Raw genomic sequence first — 21,146 nt, 5'->3', positions numbered from 1 at the left:
CAAAGTCCGAAGTTTTTGCCTACGGATTTATATTCTCGCGTAATTGAAACAAATCCATTATTCTAAATATTGCCGTAGATCTGGCATCTCTAGCGTTCGCTGTCAAACTGACGTATTTGTGAATCCTGCCCGTTAATTGGGAGACCCTGTATTATTTGATCCACTTTAGAGAATGTTTTCTCACTCGGAATTTTTTCGTTGTTTGGATTGTTTCGGTCAGTGCGGAAACAGCTTTGATATTGTAGTGTGTAGCATTTCAAGTTGAACAAACATATACTGTGTACAATAAACACTCATTGCAGTTCAATACAGTCAAGTTGTAGAGGGAAGAACAACAATCGCATTCGCCATACCCATACGCCATATCTGCAAACGTCAAATAGATCATTTGAAGGAAAAGTGTCAAGGTGTTAGCATGGTTGTGTGTATGGTGTGACTATACGAACTGTGCACAGTTAATAGTTAGAGTGTAGTACAATGAAGTTGTAGGAAGAAGAATTTAAATACTCTCGTTCGCCATATTTCATCTGCAATCGCCACATAAATCATTTGATAGAGCAATAGATAGTGTTTTTGTGTGCGTGTGAAAGTTTCTGGTTTCTAGTATATGGTTGAGTGAGTGTGTGACGTGAATGTACAATCATTTTCGGACTGTTTCAGCCCATTCCAGTATGCTAACAGTTGTGTTCGGATGATTGCAATAATGTGGCACAATGTAATATGAAGGAATACATAAATGAAACAATAACATCAAGCAATGCGAATCATGGATTGAAAAGTGTGAGAGTGTGGGTGGCAATGCTTGCGGTGATAGATAAATGTGAGAAAATTTATATCCAAAAACTAAAAGCAATCGGAACGGAAGGGAACGGATCCAAACAGAGGATGCCGTTGGCTGGTTGCAAACTACAAACACAAATAATACCAGAGATACTGCTGCTCACGGAATTCAACACACCGAACCAAAAGCAAACTTTCAAACTACACGCTTTGTGGGAGCAACTTTCGAGCCCTATCTGAGGTAGGCGGGGGTGTTGGCTTTGTATTTCGGGATGATGCTGCAGTAGCAATATGTACTATGGTCTCGAGAACAGTTACACAATCTCAACACTCGAATTCAGAAACTGGGTGGTGCACATTGAGGTGAATCAAGCGGCCAACGGACTGTTGGTCGCCCCGAGCGGATTGACCGACAGACACCGAGACCGGGACCAAGCTGGATTCGGTTTTTCGTGGATTTTTTTGGTTTTTTGTTTTGTTTTGTTGGTGGGTTGGGTGGTACCTACTTTGTCTCTCCACCGCGTTGTCGTAAAATCCTCCATACTCGATGGCCGCGTCAGCCCCGTTCCCGTCTTCGTTCAAACTGATCAGGATATTGTCCACCGGGGAGGACGCCGTGGCGGACAGATAGCCATTCCCGTTCCCGTTTCCGTTCCCGTGGTGATCATTGCCGTTGTGGACCGTCCCAAAATGGCCACCGTGGGTACCGTGCTGGTGCTGATGATGGTAGCCCGAGACGTTGTACGGATACAGTGCCGTCTTGAAGTGCTGCGGGAAGTACGCGTGGGCGGGAGCCACCAGCGGTGTCTCGATCAACGCCATGTTCTGGTCCAGCAAGCGATGATAATTATCGTCCATGCCCATCGCTCGCACTGCAACGATGTAAAAGTGGGATAGAGAGAGAAGAGAGAAAGAAAGGGAAAGAGACGGCTGGAGTTTTTGACTGTTGTGCGGTTGCGATTGTATTTTTTCGGAATTTGTAATTATTTTTGTTTTATGTTTTTTTTTGTTGTTGTTGTTCAATGTGATAAAGTGTTTTCATTATTTTCTGGCCAGAGTCCAACCCCCAGCTGAAATGTGGCTTCCTCGAATCAAACCAAACGCTAAATTACACGGATTGTTTTCCGCAGGGGCATGCATGGACAATAAAATGATTAAGCTGCGTTGTAAATTGCAAATTACGAGCCTCGATTGAGAGGAGGGGGGACGGTTCATTTTTGTTTCGACCCATCGGAAGTTCATGAACGCAAGTGGACACCTCAGCACATCGCTTTGTCATATGAACCAGTTTTCGCAGCAGCATCATTATCCACGGAAAACTCATCCCCCGAACTGAAAAATAAAACACGAATACCGTTGACACGAACAGCGCAAACCCATCCGCCCCCATTGAATTACGTTGTCAAGTGGGTGGGCAGAGAAACGCGTTGATTTGTGGAGGGGAAAACGGCGACATGACCGCGGACGTTCGCATTATTTTTGAAACTTATAAATCTCACGATGATTAATAGCTACCGCTGGGAAGAATTTAATTATCTGCTAATAGGTTTCCCGGGGGTAAAATAAAACAATTACAAAAGATAATAATAAAAGTAATTGCGATGATTACGAGTATGTACAGCACAGTGTTGATGGCGATTTCTGGTGATGAGGATGATTGGTTCCGAAGGCGAGCTTGTTTTTTTTTTGTTAGGTTGGTCTTCGAGACTATGGATATGATTTGTATTTCTGTTGGGTTTGAATAGTTAACTGAGTTTGATTGTTTTGTTAATATGCGACCAATGCTGGCCGGTGAAGCCTGTATTTCACACAAGCTAAAGTGCTAAACAGGCATGAGTTGGTTGAATACTCATATGGGATATGTCAACATGATATACTTATGCACGAAGTGTGCGCAGAAATATATTTTTGGATATACGATAAGATTTATATGTAGGGGAAAAGGGGGGAATTTGGACCACCTAAGCAAATCGCCTAATATTTCCAAACCAATACGGTCTAAATAAAAAATGTTACATTATATACTGAGCTACACTTGTTTTCTCTCAATAAATAATGTTTAATCATTATATAAAGCTTCAATCTACCAAATATATCATAAAATAATAGAGACGATTTTTGGATATTAAAATTTGATGCGGGGTGATTTGGTCCAGTGTGTGTTTCATCGAAAAAAACATACTTATGTTTATGTAAAGAATTTTGGGATAATGCTACATTCAGTAACAATGTTTTGGGATCGATACCAGGTGTCTTGGCCATATTCCAGACCAGAAAAGTTGGATTGACACCATCTCGAATTCTGCAAGAATTTTTTCACTGTTGGTCGAGCATTTTCAAACACTTTTGATGATAGGTCAAAGAAAATCCGTTCTCATGGCCTGCGTTGCTCTTTCAAGCTCCTCCTTCTTTCAACGTTGTCTGTCCATCCTCTTTTTGTAATTCAGCGGCATCTGGAATCAATTAGACCAAAGAAAAATCTCAAACCTGTAGGACCAATTCACCCCACAGAAACGTGTCCATGTCACCCCACACAACACGCAAAAATTAAAATGCAATTAATTTCATTTATTGTTATCAAACTTACAGTTTCGCTACATCAAATTGTTCTTCTTCTGTAGGCGAACAGAACTTTACAGCACAATACACGAAAAGTTTGTTTAATTAGCGGGAAAAACCTTAAAACCACTATCGGAAAACTCACATTTTTTAACGATCAAAGCGCTTGCTGTGTTTATGCTATCGTTTCCCTCTACTTGTGAAATTTAACAAAGTTTTTTTTACTTTAGGTACATACGGTTCAACAATAGAAGGAAATGACATTATAAAAAAAAACCAAGTTGAGCCGTAATTTTTGAGATAAAGGGGTGGTCCAAATCACCCCGTGTTACCCTACAGCGGATGATAAAACATGTTTCCTTCCAGATTTCGAATCTATTTGGATGATTCTTGTTAATGTCGTGAAATTCATAAAGTTAGATAGTACAGGTCGGACTCGATTATCCGGAGTATTGATTTTTTTTCACTCCGGATAATCGAATCCAAAAAGTCAAAAAAAAAATTTTTTTTTATTCGTTTTTTTGTGCATGTATTGTTTGTTTTTTGAATATAAAAGAAGAATTTGATTTTTGATTCATACCCTTGAAGTCAGAAAACACCTTTCTCACATGATCCAGATTCCAGATTCTCTCAGGAGGTGATTAACGATCATATTTGATGAAAAAAATCCTTCTACGCATATGTTCGAATTTCAACAATGACAGAGATATAGAACTTTTTTTCTGTTTCGGACTCTGTTGCCTCAAACTGGCTCTACATTAAAAAGTACGCTACGGAAGACAACTCTGTTGCCTTCATTTGAAAGATGATAAAATTTAGTATAGGAAATAGTAGTGGAATATCTAAATTAGTATATTTTAATAACATTTTAGAAGTGAAAAACTTAAAAGTTAATAATTTTTAATGTGTTTTGTAACGTTGTACGTTGTAAAAGGTAAATTCAATCATCGTTCATCATTTTTTTTTAAACATCTGTTTATTTATCTCTAAAGTGTAATCCTTTATTAGCCTCATGCACACAAGCAGTTTCCCCGGCCAAATTACTATCCGTTCCATCACTAGTATAAATTCAGTTATTTCAATATATAAATGTAACAGCCGTATTTTTATTGATATACGATTTTATTCTGAATATCTCGTCCCTTCCTACACCCAAACTAGCGTTGGCAGAAAACATTTCATCTTTGGCAGAATTGATGCCATTTCGTGTGCTGGAGGGTCAAATGCGCTAATAATGAGCTGTTTTAAAAGCTTGAAAATGGTTTGTATGTATGCGAACAGACATCTCTTCCTGTTTTCATTTCTCATTTTATTTGGGATTGTGCCAAAAATAAGTCCATACGACGTCAATGGGGATCGAACCAAGGCCGGCTGGAATGCAAAGCTATTTCACACGACCACGCCATCCGTATAGCTGTCAGTGCTGTTATATAGCAGCGTGATAATATTGCACCTCATCATAAAATGAAGTTGGAAAGTGTTTTTCATGAGGATAAAGAAGAACATGAACGAGAATATATCTTTCTCTGTCTGGGCCGTGTATTTGTCAAACTGTACGAAAAGCTTTCATATGCTTTTACTTAAATGTGTCTCCTGTTTCGTTCGTTCATATTGGCTCTGGCATATAACGGATGTTAAATAAAAAATGAGAATTTTTTCAATACCTTTCAGTAACTCAAATAAAGAGCGTAAAATTTTCTTTCTCCAAGAAAATTGCTCTTTGGGCTCCCTAGAAACAGTAGGCGTTTGGTTTTGCTAGTTTGAATTTAGTCAAAGCAAAAATGGCGTCGAAACAGCACGTGCTCCGCGAACGCATTGTACGGTTCCACGAAACGCATTTCCAGCAAGGAAAAAAGTTCACGGTGCCACATTTTAAGGAAGAAAATGTTCCTGTCAGTACGGTATATCGTATCCTGGGTTCCCTGAACGTAGAGCGGAAGGTCGGAAGTGGTCGTCCGGTGACGATAATGACGAAGCAGAGGAAGACATCGTTAAAGAAGCAGTTTGACAACAAGGACGCAACCAGCCTGCGTGACACCGGTCGGAAATATGGCTGCTCTCACGTATTGATCCATCGGACCCTCAAGATGGAAGGAATCGTCTGCAGGAAGAAGACGAGGTCGCCGGAGTACACGGAGGAGCAGATTGAGACGGTTCAATCACAGTGTCGGTGGATGACCAAAAAATACCACGGGACGTCTTTCGTTCTGGACGACGAAAGCTATTTTCCGCTGTCCAAAACGCATATTCCAGGAAATGATAATTACTACTCCAGCGACAAGTCATCCACACCGCCTGAAGTGAAATACAAGTTCAAGCACAAGTTTGAAAAAAAGGTTATGTTGTACATCGCCATTTCCGACCGGGGCATTTCAAATCCTTGGTTTAAGCCGAGCGATCTGGCAATCAACCAACAAATCTATCGAGAAGAGTGCCTCGATAAAATCCTGCTGCCGTTCCTGAACGAGCATCACGCGGATGGGAAGTACGTCTTCTGGCTGGACAAGGCGTCTTCCCATTACGCCAAGAAGACGCTGGCGTATCTTGAGGAGAAAAAGATACCATTCGTACCGAAAGATAGTAACCCAACAAACTTGCCCCAGTGCCGCCCAATAGAGGATTTGTTTGGCTCACTCAGTGCCCTAGTGTATAAAAACAATTGGAGGGCCAAGGACACGAAGCAACTGACTACAAGAATCCGGAATTGTATCCGGAAAATGGACGTAAGTGCCGTACAACGTTCTTGTGAGAGCATCGCGACAAAGTTGCGTCGAACAGCAGACCACGGCCCTTACTCAAACATTCACTGACATTTTTTTGAAGAAAATACATTATGTTATTTATAAAAAATACTGAAATCGATGAAAAAAAAAAATTATATGTGATTGAAAAAATTCTCATTTTTTATTTAACACCCGTTATATTATACAAATGATATACATGTAATGGGGAGTAGAACATTTTCTGTTGTTTTTCAGCTCATTTATTGGGATGCTAAAAATTAACTTTGGGTGTACTGTAGTTTAAAATCACGCTAAAGGATGGTGTTTTTGTTATGTTGACTGCAACAGAGATGTTAGACATGATGATATATTTTAATTTTTAGAACATTTTCCTCTTTTTGAAGACATTTAATTTTTTGCAGATATTTTTAAAACATTTCCAAGTATGTTCAAAGTACGACATTAAAAAAAACCAAATCTCATAAAACAACTGGGTTGTGTTAGAAGCGTTCCCATGGTAACATTTCGTCAATCACTGCATTGATTGTTCAGCAGTTTTTCTCCTTCAAAAAACAATGTTTGATCAAAATACGACATTCCTCTTTTTCCATTTTCTATACGAATGCTGAGGTAGTGACACATCAATAACTGTAGTTTGTGAACAAATAAACGAAATGTCATGAAACTTCATACATAAGCTAGTGACAGATGAGCCTCTTAAAACGAATCTTGTTCATTTTTAGTGGCGCCATCTGTTGAAAAATCTCGGGACTTTTCAGTACATCTTCTTCTTCTTCTTCAATGGCACTAACGTTCCTAGAGTAACTTCGCCGTCTCAACGTAGTATTACTTACGTCATTTTTATTAGTACTTAGTTGAGATTTCTATGCCAAATAACACGCCTTGAATGCATTCTGAGTGGCAAGCTCTAGAATACGCGTGATCACAGTGCAAGTCGGAGGAAATTTCTTTGACGAAAAATTCCCCCGACCAGAACGGGAATCGAACCCGAACCCCCGGCATGTTAGTTATGACGCTAACCATTCGGCCACGGGAGCACATGTACATGTACATGTACACTTTTCAGTACATGTAGTATTTTATTAATGTATCTGACATGTTCAACCATTCAAAAGTTAAATGTTAAGTGAAAAAAGTGATATATATATATTTGTTGTAAAGTACACAAATAAAATCAATATAAAGTTCGTTGAACTGTTGTCTAGTTGTCCGCCTTTCTCAGTATTTCTTCGCTGATATATTGGACATCCACCTACGTCTGTCAATTCTTTAGGAAAGCGCCTTGTACATTTTCCATCTGCCATGCAAGACGAAAATAATTTTAGATCACCGCCGGGCCATGAACCATGTTTGTGGGAACAATATATTCCGTCATTAGTAGACCTGAAAGGATGTTTAAATTGTTGATATTTGAATGAAAATTATTATTCGATATTTTTTAAATACATAGAAGACATATTCCTGACCCTAATCTATTTTTTTTTCTAAAAATCTCTTTGAATTTCCACCAAAATTTAACTCATAGAAAATCATTATCAGGGACAATTTTTATTTAAGATTTTCCCCACTTGCAGAGAATGAGTTATTCTGTTACACGGAACACATATTAGAGCCTAATTTGATTTATAATTTTACACGCTTTTAGTTTATTTCACCAGAACATTCCTTACAATTTTCACTTCACAAAAATGAAACAAGAAGCCGAATGATGTCTATATCGAATCACGTTCAAGGTTGCCACATTTGTACAACTCGATTGGGTTAGAGTCGAACAGAATGCAATATCGCGATCGATTCGGGTAATTATGACTCAATCGAATTTCTGTATACGGGGAAATAGATGATCAGTAGACACAATTTTCTATAGTGGAATTTTTGAAAAAATACACTATCTCAGGGAGTATTATGTAATTTTCTCAGGTCGTATTATGTTATCCACGCTTTTGCTATCCATCCGAATACATCCAGCAAGATGTGGGACTGAATACGTGTGATGTTGTAATGGAGCTCATTAAAGACCTCATTTTCATTTAAACTTTTGAACAGCACATGTAATCTCATGACAATGAATTTTTTTTTGCGTTGGTTGTGTCGGCGATCTTCAGGATAGCGTCTCGCAAGTGAGTGTATTTTTCCTCATGTCGCTTCTGCGGATTGTCTAGAATTACAGTCGTTCACTTTCTACTCCTACATTGAGATGGCGGACGTTAGAAACAATAGGAATGTTGGTGTTATTGAGAAAGAAGATGGAAAGTGCCTTATGAACGGTGTGTGTCAACGATGAATTCCAGTTATTGTTTCTTCTTTGAATCGCAATTTCTCGCGTCGCTGTGCAGTCGCCTACCATGATTCCAGCAATGTCAACATGCGCGTTGTATCTAAACATGTGTTCTCCAGCCTGTGTTTTATTGGGATTGATGACAATAGCGTGATTTTTACTTTGCTATCTGAGCATGTATAAATCGAAGAAATTCAATAATTCATAGTTATTTTTCAAAAAGGCTTTTAGCTCGCCAGCAATGCGTATGGCCTTAGCCTAATCGAGTTTATTGGCCCGTGTGTGAATAAAAGTTCGATAAAACGGACGTAGCGCCATCTGTCATTTTGTTTGTGAAACGAATGACGGGTCGATTATTTGGATATTGTTTATACCAAAATACTAATACGTCCTTTTTTCATGTTTTTTTGTGCATAATGAAAAACTTGATAGACATGAAAATCGGTCGAGTCGTCTCGAAAGAGTTCGACCACGAACATTTTGACACGTGATTTTTATATACACAGCCGTTCGATGGCAAACTGATATAGTGGTTCTCAGATAGTTGTAAGAAGTGGTAGATTTGTTTCATATCGCAAAATATTAGACCCGTTTTTTTCATTGGTGTTTCAACGATTATGTTATGCCCAAACTTCCAGAAAACCACAAAACAACTTGTTGTTTGTTCCCAGCTTTTAAAAATACAACATCAAGCTCAATTGTCTTATGTTGATATTCTAGGTATAAATGTCCGACCATATTTTTTTTTGTAGATCCATTGTAAATGAATCGGCTTGAGTACAAGAGTTTCATGTCACGCTTTCAGCAGGGCTAATGCACTTTTTCAGGTTTGAAAGAACGAATTAATTCTCAAACAAATAAAAAAAAAAAAATGAGCAGAACACGTGTACACTATGCTAGCGAATGCCTCATAACAATAACATATTCTGCAAAGATGTTCAAGATCACTCCCTTCTTCATAAAACGATGTTTTTATGCATAATCTTTCGGAAAAACAGCAAAAAACTTATTGTTTGTTCCCAGTATTTCAAAAAACAACATCAAGTTCAATTGTCCCATGTTGTTATTCTAGGCATAACTATCCCACCATGTATTTTTAAACCGTAATCAAGCTTCATTGATACAAGTGAAGGGAATTTTTCACATTTCATTAAACATTAGTTTACTGCTTATACAAAATCCAGTGTATTGCCCAACTGAAATTTATAATGCCAGAAAAGCCAGAAAACTTTGATTGCGTTTTTCTCAGTAGCTGATTTTGGAACACGGGACAACTATGCGTAGGATGTAAAAAATTCTCAGCTTTCAAGAAAAAATATACAAAAATATAGCGCCCTCTAGTCCAAAACCATGAAAACAATAAATAACGACTACATTCAATAATTACGAAAACAAAATCCAATTTTCCTGCAAGTTCAATACTTTTTAATAAAAGGTTGGCTCATTAGATTTAATTTGATATGTCGAACAACTAAATCGGTTCAGGGGTTCCAAAGTTATGAATTTTTGAAAAAAAGTCATTTTTGAGAAAAAGTGGAAATCTCGGCCCACTTGAATGGAAATGGGCACCCTAATAAAAAAAAAATACAGGTCTAATGTTTTGCGATAAAGAACAAAATTATCACTTTTGACGAAAATTTGAGAACCACTATATCGGTTTGGCATGGAATGGCTGTATATCTATTTATATCTTTTTTTCAAAATTTTAAAAACAGATGTTTTCGAGAAAAAAGAAATTTGATTCTCACAAACACATATTTTCAATGTTTTTTTTTATTTGTTTGATATTTTTCAGTGAACATCTAAATAATTTCCTACATTTCATTCTTTGACCAACATTTTGTAGATCTAATAGATTTTGTGTGAGAAGTTTTTTTTTAAATTTTGAGTTTTTTCCAATTTTTTTTCGGAAAATTTTATTTCAAGAACTATAAGATCTACAGAATTTTAGACAAATAATGAAATGTAAGAAATTATTCATGTTTAATTAAAAAATATCACACAAAAATTTGGAAAAAAAAATCCATTGAAATAAAAAATATTTTGAAAGAAAATGTTTTTTAGAAAATGTGAAAAAAATAGATATGAATAGCCCATACAATGCCAAACAAGACACATACATCGAAAGATGGGCATTTTTACTAGGAAAAAGTTTTTCGAACAACAACTTTTTCATGCTTTTCTTTGGAAAGTTACTAGAAATGTTTAATTTGTAACATTTTTATTTATAAATTATCGAGATTTACATGCTCTGCAAACTTTTTTTTTTCTACATTTATAAACTTGTCAAGAACATTTGACATTTGAGTAATTACACACAAAAATGTTACGAGTGAAACGTTATTTTTGCAGAAGACTTTTAAAAAAAATGTTTTATATTCCAAAAACTGTATAAGATAAAAAGTTGACGTCTTCGACAAAAGTTCATATTTTGATGAGATCTTAAACTCTTACGTATACAGTATATTGCTATCTTGATTTTAAACAAAATTAGGATCAGCTATACTTTTTTCAAAGAACACACGAAAACATTGTTGTTAGAAAAACTTTTTCCCTGTAATCTTCCGATGAATAGACTTGTTGGATATTGTAAGGGCTATCAATATATATATATATATATATATATATATTAGGGTGCCAATGAAAACTGTCATCATTCAAATCATTTAAAAAAGTTACCTAATAAAAAATGTCCACCACCTCGAAAAAGAGCCCTATGCCAAATATCACCTCAATCGGACTTAAGGGAGAGTGGCGCTAAGCGGTCAAAGTTTGAGTTTTTTGAAAATTAAAAGATCACCCAAGTGGGGAGTGAAGGAAATCGGAGTTTTCGAAAAAAAATTTGTTGATGCCTGATATGTTTGAAAAAATATTACACTCTGAATAAAAATGGATTTTGTTTTCGTAATTATTGATTTTATTCGTTTTTATAGCTTACATCGTTTCGGGACCAAGGGCGCCATATTTTTTTTATATTTTTTCCTGAAAGCTTTTTTCACATAATATATCCGAATACCAGAGAGGTGTTATCTTTCGTTTTTAATTTGTAATTTTTCAAAGTTAACATGTTTTCAGTTTTCGTTCAACATTTCCATGCGACTAGAATGGATGTATGAGATTATAATCCAATTAATTGGCAAATGTGTTATTTTTCAAAAGAAGTTAGCTAGTAGGATTTAATTTGATATGTCGATCATCTGAATCGGTCCAGTAGTTCAAAAGTAATAAATTTTTGAAGAAAATCATTTTTAGGAAAAAAAGGGAAAATGATTTTTTGGACCATCGGCTAATTTTGAAAAATCATAACTCAAAAACGAAAAAAAACGCTTCCTTGGTTTCGAGATACGCTGTGTGAAAAATCCTCAGCTCTCCAGAAAAAATATAAAAAACTATAGCACTTTTGGTACCGAGACTATGAAAACAATAAAAAAAACCAACACAATCAATAATAACGATAGCAGAATTCAAATTTTCTGCAGGTATAGTATTATTTTCAAAAAAGACCAGGTAATTGGATTTAATTTGATATGTCGATCATCTGAATCGGTTTAGTAGTTCAAAAGTTATGAATTTTTGAAAAAAGTCATTTTTGGCAAAAATGCGAAAAAAAAGTTTTTTTGACCACCCTAAAATGGAAATGGTCACCCTAACGAAAAAATGAAAAACTACGGATCTCATAATTTGCGATAAAGAACCAAAATACCACTTTTGACGAAAATCTGAGAACCGCTATATCGGTTTGGCATGGAATGGCTGTATATATATATTTTTTTTGATTATTCTAAAATATTTTTTTTTCAATGCCTTTTTTAAAAAAGTTGGTATTTTTTTATGAAAACTTAAACCATTTCTTACGTTTCATCCCTTGACCATAATTTTGTAGGTATTATATTTTTTGAGTCATAAGTTTTTGTAAAAAATGAAAAATGTTTTTTGGCCCTTTTCTAAAAGTAGTCTAATACTTTTATTCAAATATTTCAAGTAGGCAAAGTTGCTTAAAACATTCAAGTGTTTACACCCACAATGTTTCACCGATATCTTAAATGGTGCCGCCAACGGCCAGTCGAACTGGAATGAATTACGTCTTTTCCAAAAATGGCTTTTTTCAAAACCCCATATATAAAACCCACATTGAAGTACTGAACCGATAATCAAATTAAAGCCAATAAGCTAGTCATTTTTAAACGAATACTGAAAACAAGTTGGCTTTAAAAATAATGTATGAAAAAGATAATAAAACAAATCGCTGATTTCCTTTATGTCATGTAAAAAACTCTCAGCTTCCAAGAAAAAATATTTAAAAATATAGCGTCCTCTAGTCCAAAGTCATGTTAACTAAAAATATCTCAATCGGTCGAATAGTTGAAATTTTATGAATTTCTGAAAAAAAGGCATTTTTGGAAAAAAAAGGGTAAACAATTGATTTTTCAGACCACTCTAAAATGGAAATGGGCACCTTTATGAAAAAATAAAAAATATGGGTCTAATATTCAGGATCGATAACTCAGGAACGGTTGGTTCGGTTGAATTGGTGTCATTTGCAATGTTTTTTTAAGTTATGAGATTGAAAATTTTCAGTTTATTTTATTTTGAAATCACTAGCTCAGAAACGGTAGCATAGAGCAAAATTTTGACGTATAGCTTTCTGACTGCAAATTATGCGTACTTTCATTAAATTGGGTCATTACAAAAATTAAAAAATTAAAAAAATAACATTTTTCCAAATTACAATTTTTTTTTTATTTTGGCGCACTGTGCTATAAACATTAAAAATAATTTATTGGCATCTTTCGATGAAATTTATAACATCTGTAGTTAAAACAACAGTCGTTCATTAAAAACATAACAGCTGAAATGACGCGGCGGCTGGTGCAACAGAGTTTAGACGATAAAGCCCCCGGAAGGTCCCGATGATGACGCCGAAGCATCTGAAGGCGCGGCTGAGGTTCGCAAAAGACCACTTCGGTTGAATCGGCCCGGAAAGGAAAAGCAGTGGCGAAATATACAGAGGTTGGATGAGATGAAGGTAAACCTCATCAATTAGGACGAAAAAACTTGGGTCCATCGCCCAATAGACTGCACTGACATGCCACAGTATACCACGAAGACATTCAAGCCTGGAGGAGGGAACATTATGGTGTGGAGGCGCTTCTCCTAGTGGCCCCTTGTACTGGGTGGAAAAGCAAATGGATCAGTACTTCTACGCCCAAATCCTAGGGGATGTTATGCTGTCACAAACCGAGTGGAAGATGCCCCTGAAATGACAGTTCATGCAGGATAAAGGTCCGGAGCACATCGCCAAGGCCGTAAAAAAGTGGTTCCAGGATAACAAAGTTGACGTCATGGAGTGGCAAGCGCAGTCACCGGATCCGAACCCTATAGAGAACCTATGGGAACCTGGTGGAATCCATGTCGAACCGACATGGAACGTCTTTTGTTTTAACTACAGATGTTATTATTTTTTTTCTAACAAAGAAAATAAGTCATTATAAATTGATTGAATCACTGGATTGGATTGTTTTTTCTCAAAGTTTTATCACTTTCTTTGCTTGAGCAGAGGTCTTAATATTTTGTGAGACACTGTAGGAATCAGACTGATGTGAAGTGATTAACACTATCAGAAAAATGTGGGACGTCTTGCCAAAAAAGTGTAATAATACGAACGAATTACATTATACATATTATCCATCACTGCAACTCCATAGAGTGATTCAACAGGATTGATCGAAAGTTGACCATACTTTAATGTGTAAAAGTCATTAGAGTGAAGGATGCTTACTCAGATCGAATTCCTAGGATGCGTTAGTGAACTATTTTGAAATTTACAAATATATTATTAAAATAAGTAATCAAGTAGAATCCGAATAGTTAAAAGTTAATATTTTCATCTATTCCGTACGCCTTCACAAAAAGCTATGCTTACAATTTCTGTCAAAAATATGAACAGAATTTAGTTTTACGAGTGGAATAAATGATCAAAGCTTCTACTCACAGATTTATCCGTCAAACCGTAATCACGCATGAAATTTTGACACAACAAACAACCCAAAACTACTCATTTGGCAGAAATTAATTCTACTTCAAACACTCATCCATTCAAGATTTAACGTTGTTGTTGCAGAATATTTAACCAGCCTTCGAATAGTAAATATCTAGGGGAGTTCAACACACTCTGAGTATCATAATTATAAAACATCATCATCATCATCATCATCGTCATCATCATTATCGTCAAAGCCGATATGCGCCTCGAAGTGCCTGACGCGTTCGGGCTGGATGTTTTCAGAATTTAACTCTGCTGCTGTGGCTGCTAAAATTTAATTCCCCCGACGATGGCACACTAGTCAGCAAGTGTCTGCTCCTGATATGTTTCAGCAGGTCCCGATGATGAGGGAGACTTCCCATTGTTATGGTATGTGTGTGTGTATGCGTGGATGTGGGTGTGTATATGTGCATATCATTATTACTATTGCTAAACGCTATCATTAAACCTAATGTGAGGTAATTCTCCGGTAAATACATTTGTGTTTGCGATTTCCGAAACCGCTTCGAGCGAAGGAAGTGGAAGGGTGAGGGCAGAGCCTTTGTTCGTAGGGTTGATGTGAGATTTGTTATCACATAACGAACGAACTTTGCAGTCCTAGAGTTCGCCAGACCCTGATGTATGAGAGCCCACTTCGCAATGTATAGAAAGCTAGTGAGAAATGTGTTTGACATGCTGAATTTGTTTAAAGCTCGGTCTGTGCTGCAGAGCTTATAGTGGGTTGGGGAGAGCGGTGTTTAGTTCAGCAAACGCTGATTTTGGTAAAATTACGTGGTGAAAGTTTTCCGCTCAATCCTCATTCCGTTGGATCGTCATTCAAAAACACAAACGCACAAACGAAAATAATCAGCGAAAAGGACAATTTACACGAGTGGCCCATCTGCAGCGAAACCGGGGCCAAAGGTTTGGGAATTTAAAGCTTTTTTGTCACTGCTGCGTCCCAAGCGAGGAACGTTCCGAAACGCATATATATATATATATATTTTTTTTTTTGTTAATCTTGCTCTCTAATTTTAACTCGTTTCGTATTTAATTAAAAGATAAATAAAATAAATGGCTATCAGTTTGCAGTGGGGTGAAAACAGAGTGCCGCGTCTGCTTTCCATCTGCAAGTGTTTTTCTTTTTGTTTCGCTCTCTCTCTGTGAAAATCGTTTATTTTGGAAGTTACGGGGCAAATTCGGATTGAGAACTTTGCCGCGCGCGCGAGCTGAGTTTGTCGATTGATGTTTTTCTTTGCCTAGGGTATACCGAAAAGGACACCAGCTGGTGACAGTAAGTTGTTACCCCGAGAAAAGGATAATTAGGGACGGCTGAAAATGGGACCATGGGCTTCAGTGGACGGGGGGAGAGCGGAAAGCTTTTCTAGTTTTCAATAGTTGTTCCTACAAGACAATTTATAATCGAGTTGCTCCAAGGGGAGTTTGGCCTGGCGTTACAATCGTTGTCTTCGGTTGAAATATTGGTATGTAATTCGGAAAAGGGCTTCGGGTTCGCAAAATGCTGCCCCACTATGGTATGGATCGTCAGTCTGCGGAGGAACTGAACGGAAGGGTCGGAGGGGTCGCACGATGTGACAAATGAGATGGAATTATTTTACATGAATTGATGGTACGTGTGGGTGCGGCGTGCCTTCGCGGAAATGGGTAAAATTTTCTCTGCGACAAGAGATTTGTTTCTTTCAGGTTCTTTCTTGTTTTTCATGCAATATCGATTTGTGCTTGTGACGAGTGGCATTTTCTTGGTGCAAGTGGTTAGCTTTACGGTGCTTTATACGTTTGCAAATGTGCCGAACGTGGGTGCTATTTTTGTGATTGGTGCAGTGACATATACGGTGTGATATTTCGACACGGATACGGAAGAAGTGAGAGAAGATGGCAGCTGTACGAACGGAACCTATTCAAGGTGTCGCGAATGACTGAGTACTCTTTCACAACTCTAAAGTTGATAACAGACCTGTACTTTGTTCCACTAGACTTTTGAGGAACTATAATTTGTCAGAAATCTTTTTTTTCAAATGTCCATAATATGATTTTTTACAATGTACTTCGCGTGTGAACATGAACCGGAATTTGATTGGTACAACTATCGATATAATCTTTTTAGGACTTTTTAACTTGTGTCATTTTTGACATATGACTACGACGGAAACATGACACGGTTTTATGAGAGAGTTTGATCAGCAACTATTTCGGTGGATTTATTATGATCTGCATACCAATCGATGGTTGGTAAATGACTGGACTAAGCGTACCATCGGTACTTCACGAAGCTGCAGGCATAATATAGACCCCATCCGTGGTCCTTAGCTTCCTGTCCAGTAACTCCTGTCCCTACTTCCCCGTGGTGCCGACTGGGGTACGAGTAACCATAGTGAAGATCGGGTAACCAACCCCGGTGGGATCTTGGTCGTATGCTGACAGGGAAGGGGGCCTATCCGAGCGTCTGTTCACCATGGAGTTGTGGCTCTAAATGGCGTCTGATCCCCATATCAGGGACGGCTGATCATCGTCTTCGTGCCAGCGGGGACTCTAAAAAGAGCTGTGCACGCCGGTCCTCCGGCGAGACAGGGAGATGGTGCAGGCTCTGCAAGCCATCCGTAACAATAAAACGCACAGGAAAATTGACAAAGAAATTCGATACAGGACAATCGGACTAGAGATTGGAAACTCGGAACATGGATCTGCAAGTCTCTCAATTTTCTGGTGAGTACCCGGATTCTTTCGGAAATATTTAGAACCCGCAATTTCAAAATCGTAGTGCTGCAGGAGGTGTGCTGGAAAGGTTGGATGGTGCAATCGTTCCATGGTGGGTATACCATCTACCAGAGCTGCGGAAAAACACTTGAGCTGGGTACAGCTTTCATTGTGATGGGAGAGATGCAGAAACGGGTGATTGGCTGGTGGCCGATCAACGAAAGAATGTGCAGACTGACGATGCGTGGCCACTTCTTTAATATCAGCGTCCACAGCCCTCATCTAGCTAGCACCGATGACAACAAGGGAGAATTCCCCCGCTCACCCCTCGATGAATGCTGGAACACCTTATAATCAGCAATTAGCAACACAGCAGAGACCGTCATCGGGTATGAACAACGAGGACAACGGAACGAATGGTTTGACGACGAGTGCCGAGCGCTCCTGAACGAGAAGGATGCAGCACGCGCAGCCATGTGTCAGAATCTGGGACATAGAATAGCTGACGGAGGAATGGAAGGACGGGGTAATCTGCCCCATATATAAAAAAGGTGACAATCTGGATTGTGGTATCTATCGTGCCATTAAAATCCTGAATGGTGCCTACAAAATTCTGGCTCAGATCCTTTTCCGCCGTCTATCGCCAATAGTAAGTAGATTTGTGTGAAGTTACAGGCCGGATTCAAGCCCGGTTGCTCGACGACGGACCAGATTTTTACACTGCAGCAGATCGTCTAAAAGTGCCGCGAGTACCAGGTCTCTACACACCACATCTCCTTTGACTTCAAGGCCGCATATGATACAATCGACCGACGACAGCTATGGAGGATCATGGACGAACACGGTTTCCCTCGAAAGCTGACAAGACTGATTCAGGCAACGATGAACCGTGTGCGGTGCAGTGTGCGGATCTCAGGAGAGCTGCCGGAATCATTTGAGACTCACAGGGGATTCGGCAAGGCGATGGACTCTCATGTCTGCCCTTCAACGTGACGCTGGAAGGTGTTATGCGGAGAGGAGGTTACGACATGCGGGGCACGATTTTCAACAAGTCTAGTCAGTTTACCTGCTTCGCCAACGACGTGCAAAGATGGTGTTCGCATCGAATCCGGTAGGAACAAGAAGAAGAGGAGCCCAACGAGCGAGATGGATGGACCAGGCGGAGCAGGACTTGGCAAGAATCGGTGCAGCCGTGAGTTGGAGAACTGCAGCCATGCATCGTGTTTATTGGTGAAAAGTTGTGAATCAGATTTAATCTCTGAATTGGACGTTGAATCATTGTAAGTAAATAAATAATACCAATAAAAATGGAATTGCTTTGAGAATTGTTTTTTTTTGCTATACAATACAATTCTCTAGTCCTTTTTTTTATTTTTATTTTTTTTTTGAATGGCTGAACATTCTCCCATACATTTGTTCTGTGCATTCCTATGCTTCCCTACCCATACCGTGGATTTTTTATTATCAATACCTTCAAACATTCACGTTTTCTTACTAAGCGAACATTGTATGGCAAATATTGCATAAGATATCAAATAAGAAATTTTGGTGGTTTATTTGAACTCCTATGTGGTTTGACGTAGGATCTATAGTGAAAAACATACTTTTTCGTTTATTTCACGCCATCCTCCAAAGCTTCGAGATAAAAATTTGAAGAAAATACTGAATGTGCATCTTACTACAGGGTATCAATAAAAATTATCAAATAAATTTTTTATCAAAAATTAAAGTACTAAAACAATATTGAAATTTTGAAATTTTTTTTTTTTTGGGATTTAGAGGTTCAGTACTACTCTATTTCATATTTAAATGTGTTCCTACGACTTTCCTAGATATGTGTGATTTTATCAGATTTTTTTCAGTGTTGCGCGGTACAAAAAAATATGTTTCTATATTTCCAAAGGGTCTGGCTGGGTAAGGGAGTAAAAAGTGCCCTCAAACCAAATCTCCAGCTGTATGGAAAATATTGTATAAGGTACTAAATAAAACATTTTGACAGTAGTACCATATATTTGAGTCTTTATATGGTACATCATAGGATCTATGGTGAAAAATGCACCTTCTCGTTTTTTTCACGCCATTCTCAATCAATTTGAGACAAAAATATGGGTTAAAAATACTGAAAGTACATCTTACTAAGGTGTATCGATCAATATTTTCAAACAATTCCTTCATCAAAAAATCAAATATTAAAAAAAAATAAACTAATTTTAATTTTAATTTTAAATTAAATTTTATTTATTTTTTATTCGACGTAGACGTATTCAAATTTCTTCTCACGTCTATTTTAGGTACATGTGATTTTTTCCAGAATTTTTAGAGTGTTTTTCGCGGTACAAAAAAAAAATATATTTTCAGGCATTTCGAAATTTTAAAAGAAATATTACTTTGAGACCCACTTTTGCTCTAATTTTTATTTAAATGCATTCGTATTTGTTGTTTTTTCAACATGTAGCGTAAATTTTTTTTTAAGTTTTAAGATGATTGCGCGAAAAATCCGTTTTGGCCGTTCGGCATTTTTAGTTTATTTTGAATTTAGAGACCCAGTACTGCTCTGATATTTATTTAAATTTTGTTTTGTTATATGTCTAAATTTTGTCGGTATATTTAGAGCATTGCCCTGTACAAAGATTTTTTTCTCATATCTTGAAATATATGAGATTATCTTTACATCGGATTTAGATGGTTTACCAAATTCATAGGAGTCAGCAGTACGACAGCGCTCTGTAAGAAAAAATCAAGTCCTTGTGGAATGATCATTCGGATTAATGAGAAAAACACTTAAAAGCATCCGAATTATTATAATTTTTAATCTTACAATTGAAAACCACCAATATAATAAAATAATCAATTTAAAGAAAATAAAAATAAAAATGCAGACGATAATGCAAATTATGTTTGTGTCTCGCAATGCTATTAAACATTCAGGAAAAAAATTCACCACATGTAGAAAAAAAGACGCATTTAAATAGAAATTAAAGGGTGTGTCACATCAAATTGCATCACGGAAAAAACGCTGTAGAAATTCGCCCAGTAGACCGATCCTTTTGAAAATTTTAGACAGTAAAATAAAAACTATTAAACAACTTTTGGCATTTTCTTTTTATTCATACTTCGAGCCCAAGCCCGTATGCTCGCACCTTCCTCTTTACCCCGTCCATAAGGTTCTGTACAACGTCAGGTTGTAGTTTTTTTTGAACAGAAATCCATTTTCTCTTGAAGTCCGCCTCCGATTTGACAACTTTTGGGTTCTTCCGGAGGGCCTGCTTCATAATCGCCCAATATTTCTCTATTGGGCGAAGCTCCGGCGCGTTGGTCGGGTTCATTTCCTTCGGCACGAAGGTGATTCCGTTGGCTTCGTACCACTCCAACACGTCCTTTGAATAGTGGCACGAAGCGAGATCCGACCAGAAGATGGTCGGGCCCTCGTGCTGCTTCAATAGTAGTAGTAAGCGCTTCTGTAGGCACTCCTTAAGGTAAACCTGCCCGTTTACCGTGCCGGTCATCACGAAGGGGGCGCTCCGCTTTCCGCAAGAGCAGATCGCTTGCCACACCATGTACTTTTTGGCAAACTTGGATAGTTTCTGCTTGCGAATCTTCTCCGGAACGCTGCGGAGAAGAACAACAGGCCCGGCAGCTGACGAAAGTCCGCTTTGACGTAGGTTTCGTCGTCCATTACCAGGCAATGCGGCTTCGTCAGCATTTCGGTGTACAGCTTCCGGGCTCGCGTCTTCCCCACCATGTTTTGCCTTTCATCGCGGTTAGGAGCCTTCTGAACCTTGTATGTACGCAGGCCCTTCCGGCTGCTTGGTCCGCTGGACGAATGAACTTGAAAAATTCAGCTTATTGGCGACATCCCGGACCGAACTTCTCGGATCACGTCTAAACTGCTTAACTACGCGCTTGTGATCTTTTTCACTGACGGAGCATCCATTTTTGCCGTTCTTCACCTTCCGGTCGATGGTTAGGTTCTCGAAGTATCGTTTTAGTACTCTGCTGACCGTGGATTGCACGATTCCCAGCATCTTACCGATGTCCCGATGTGACA

At 38.0% G+C, this 21,146-nt stretch overlaps 1 protein-coding gene across 9 annotated transcripts in view; it reads right to left on the bottom strand.

Moving 5' to 3' along the window:
- LOC129761802 (uncharacterized) overlaps positions 1-21,146 on the bottom strand; it is a 652,040-nt gene that overhangs the window by 48,131 nt on the left and 582,763 nt on the right. For 8 of the 9 annotated variants that reach the window (XR_008740473.1, XM_055759580.1, XM_055759575.1 and 5 more), the window contains one exon: positions 1,287-1,652. The exons of the other annotated variant lie outside the window; for it this stretch is intronic. Coding sequence is in view for 7 of the 8 variants with exons in the window: in XM_055759580.1 (XP_055615555.1) it covers positions 1,287-1,652 (366 nt within the window). In the remaining variant the exon portion in view is untranslated. The remainder of the gene's footprint in view (positions 1-1,286; positions 1,653-21,146) is intronic. 9 annotated transcript variants of the gene reach the window in all.

The sequence above is a fragment of the Toxorhynchites rutilus genome, chromosome 1 (assembly GCF_029784135.1).
Source record: "Toxorhynchites rutilus septentrionalis strain SRP chromosome 1, ASM2978413v1, whole genome shotgun sequence".
Taxonomy (NCBI): Eukaryota; Metazoa; Arthropoda; class Insecta; order Diptera; family Culicidae; genus Toxorhynchites; species Toxorhynchites rutilus.
Note: the sequence above shows the minus strand (reverse complement) of the source record. Positions and strands in the feature narration are given on the sequence as shown.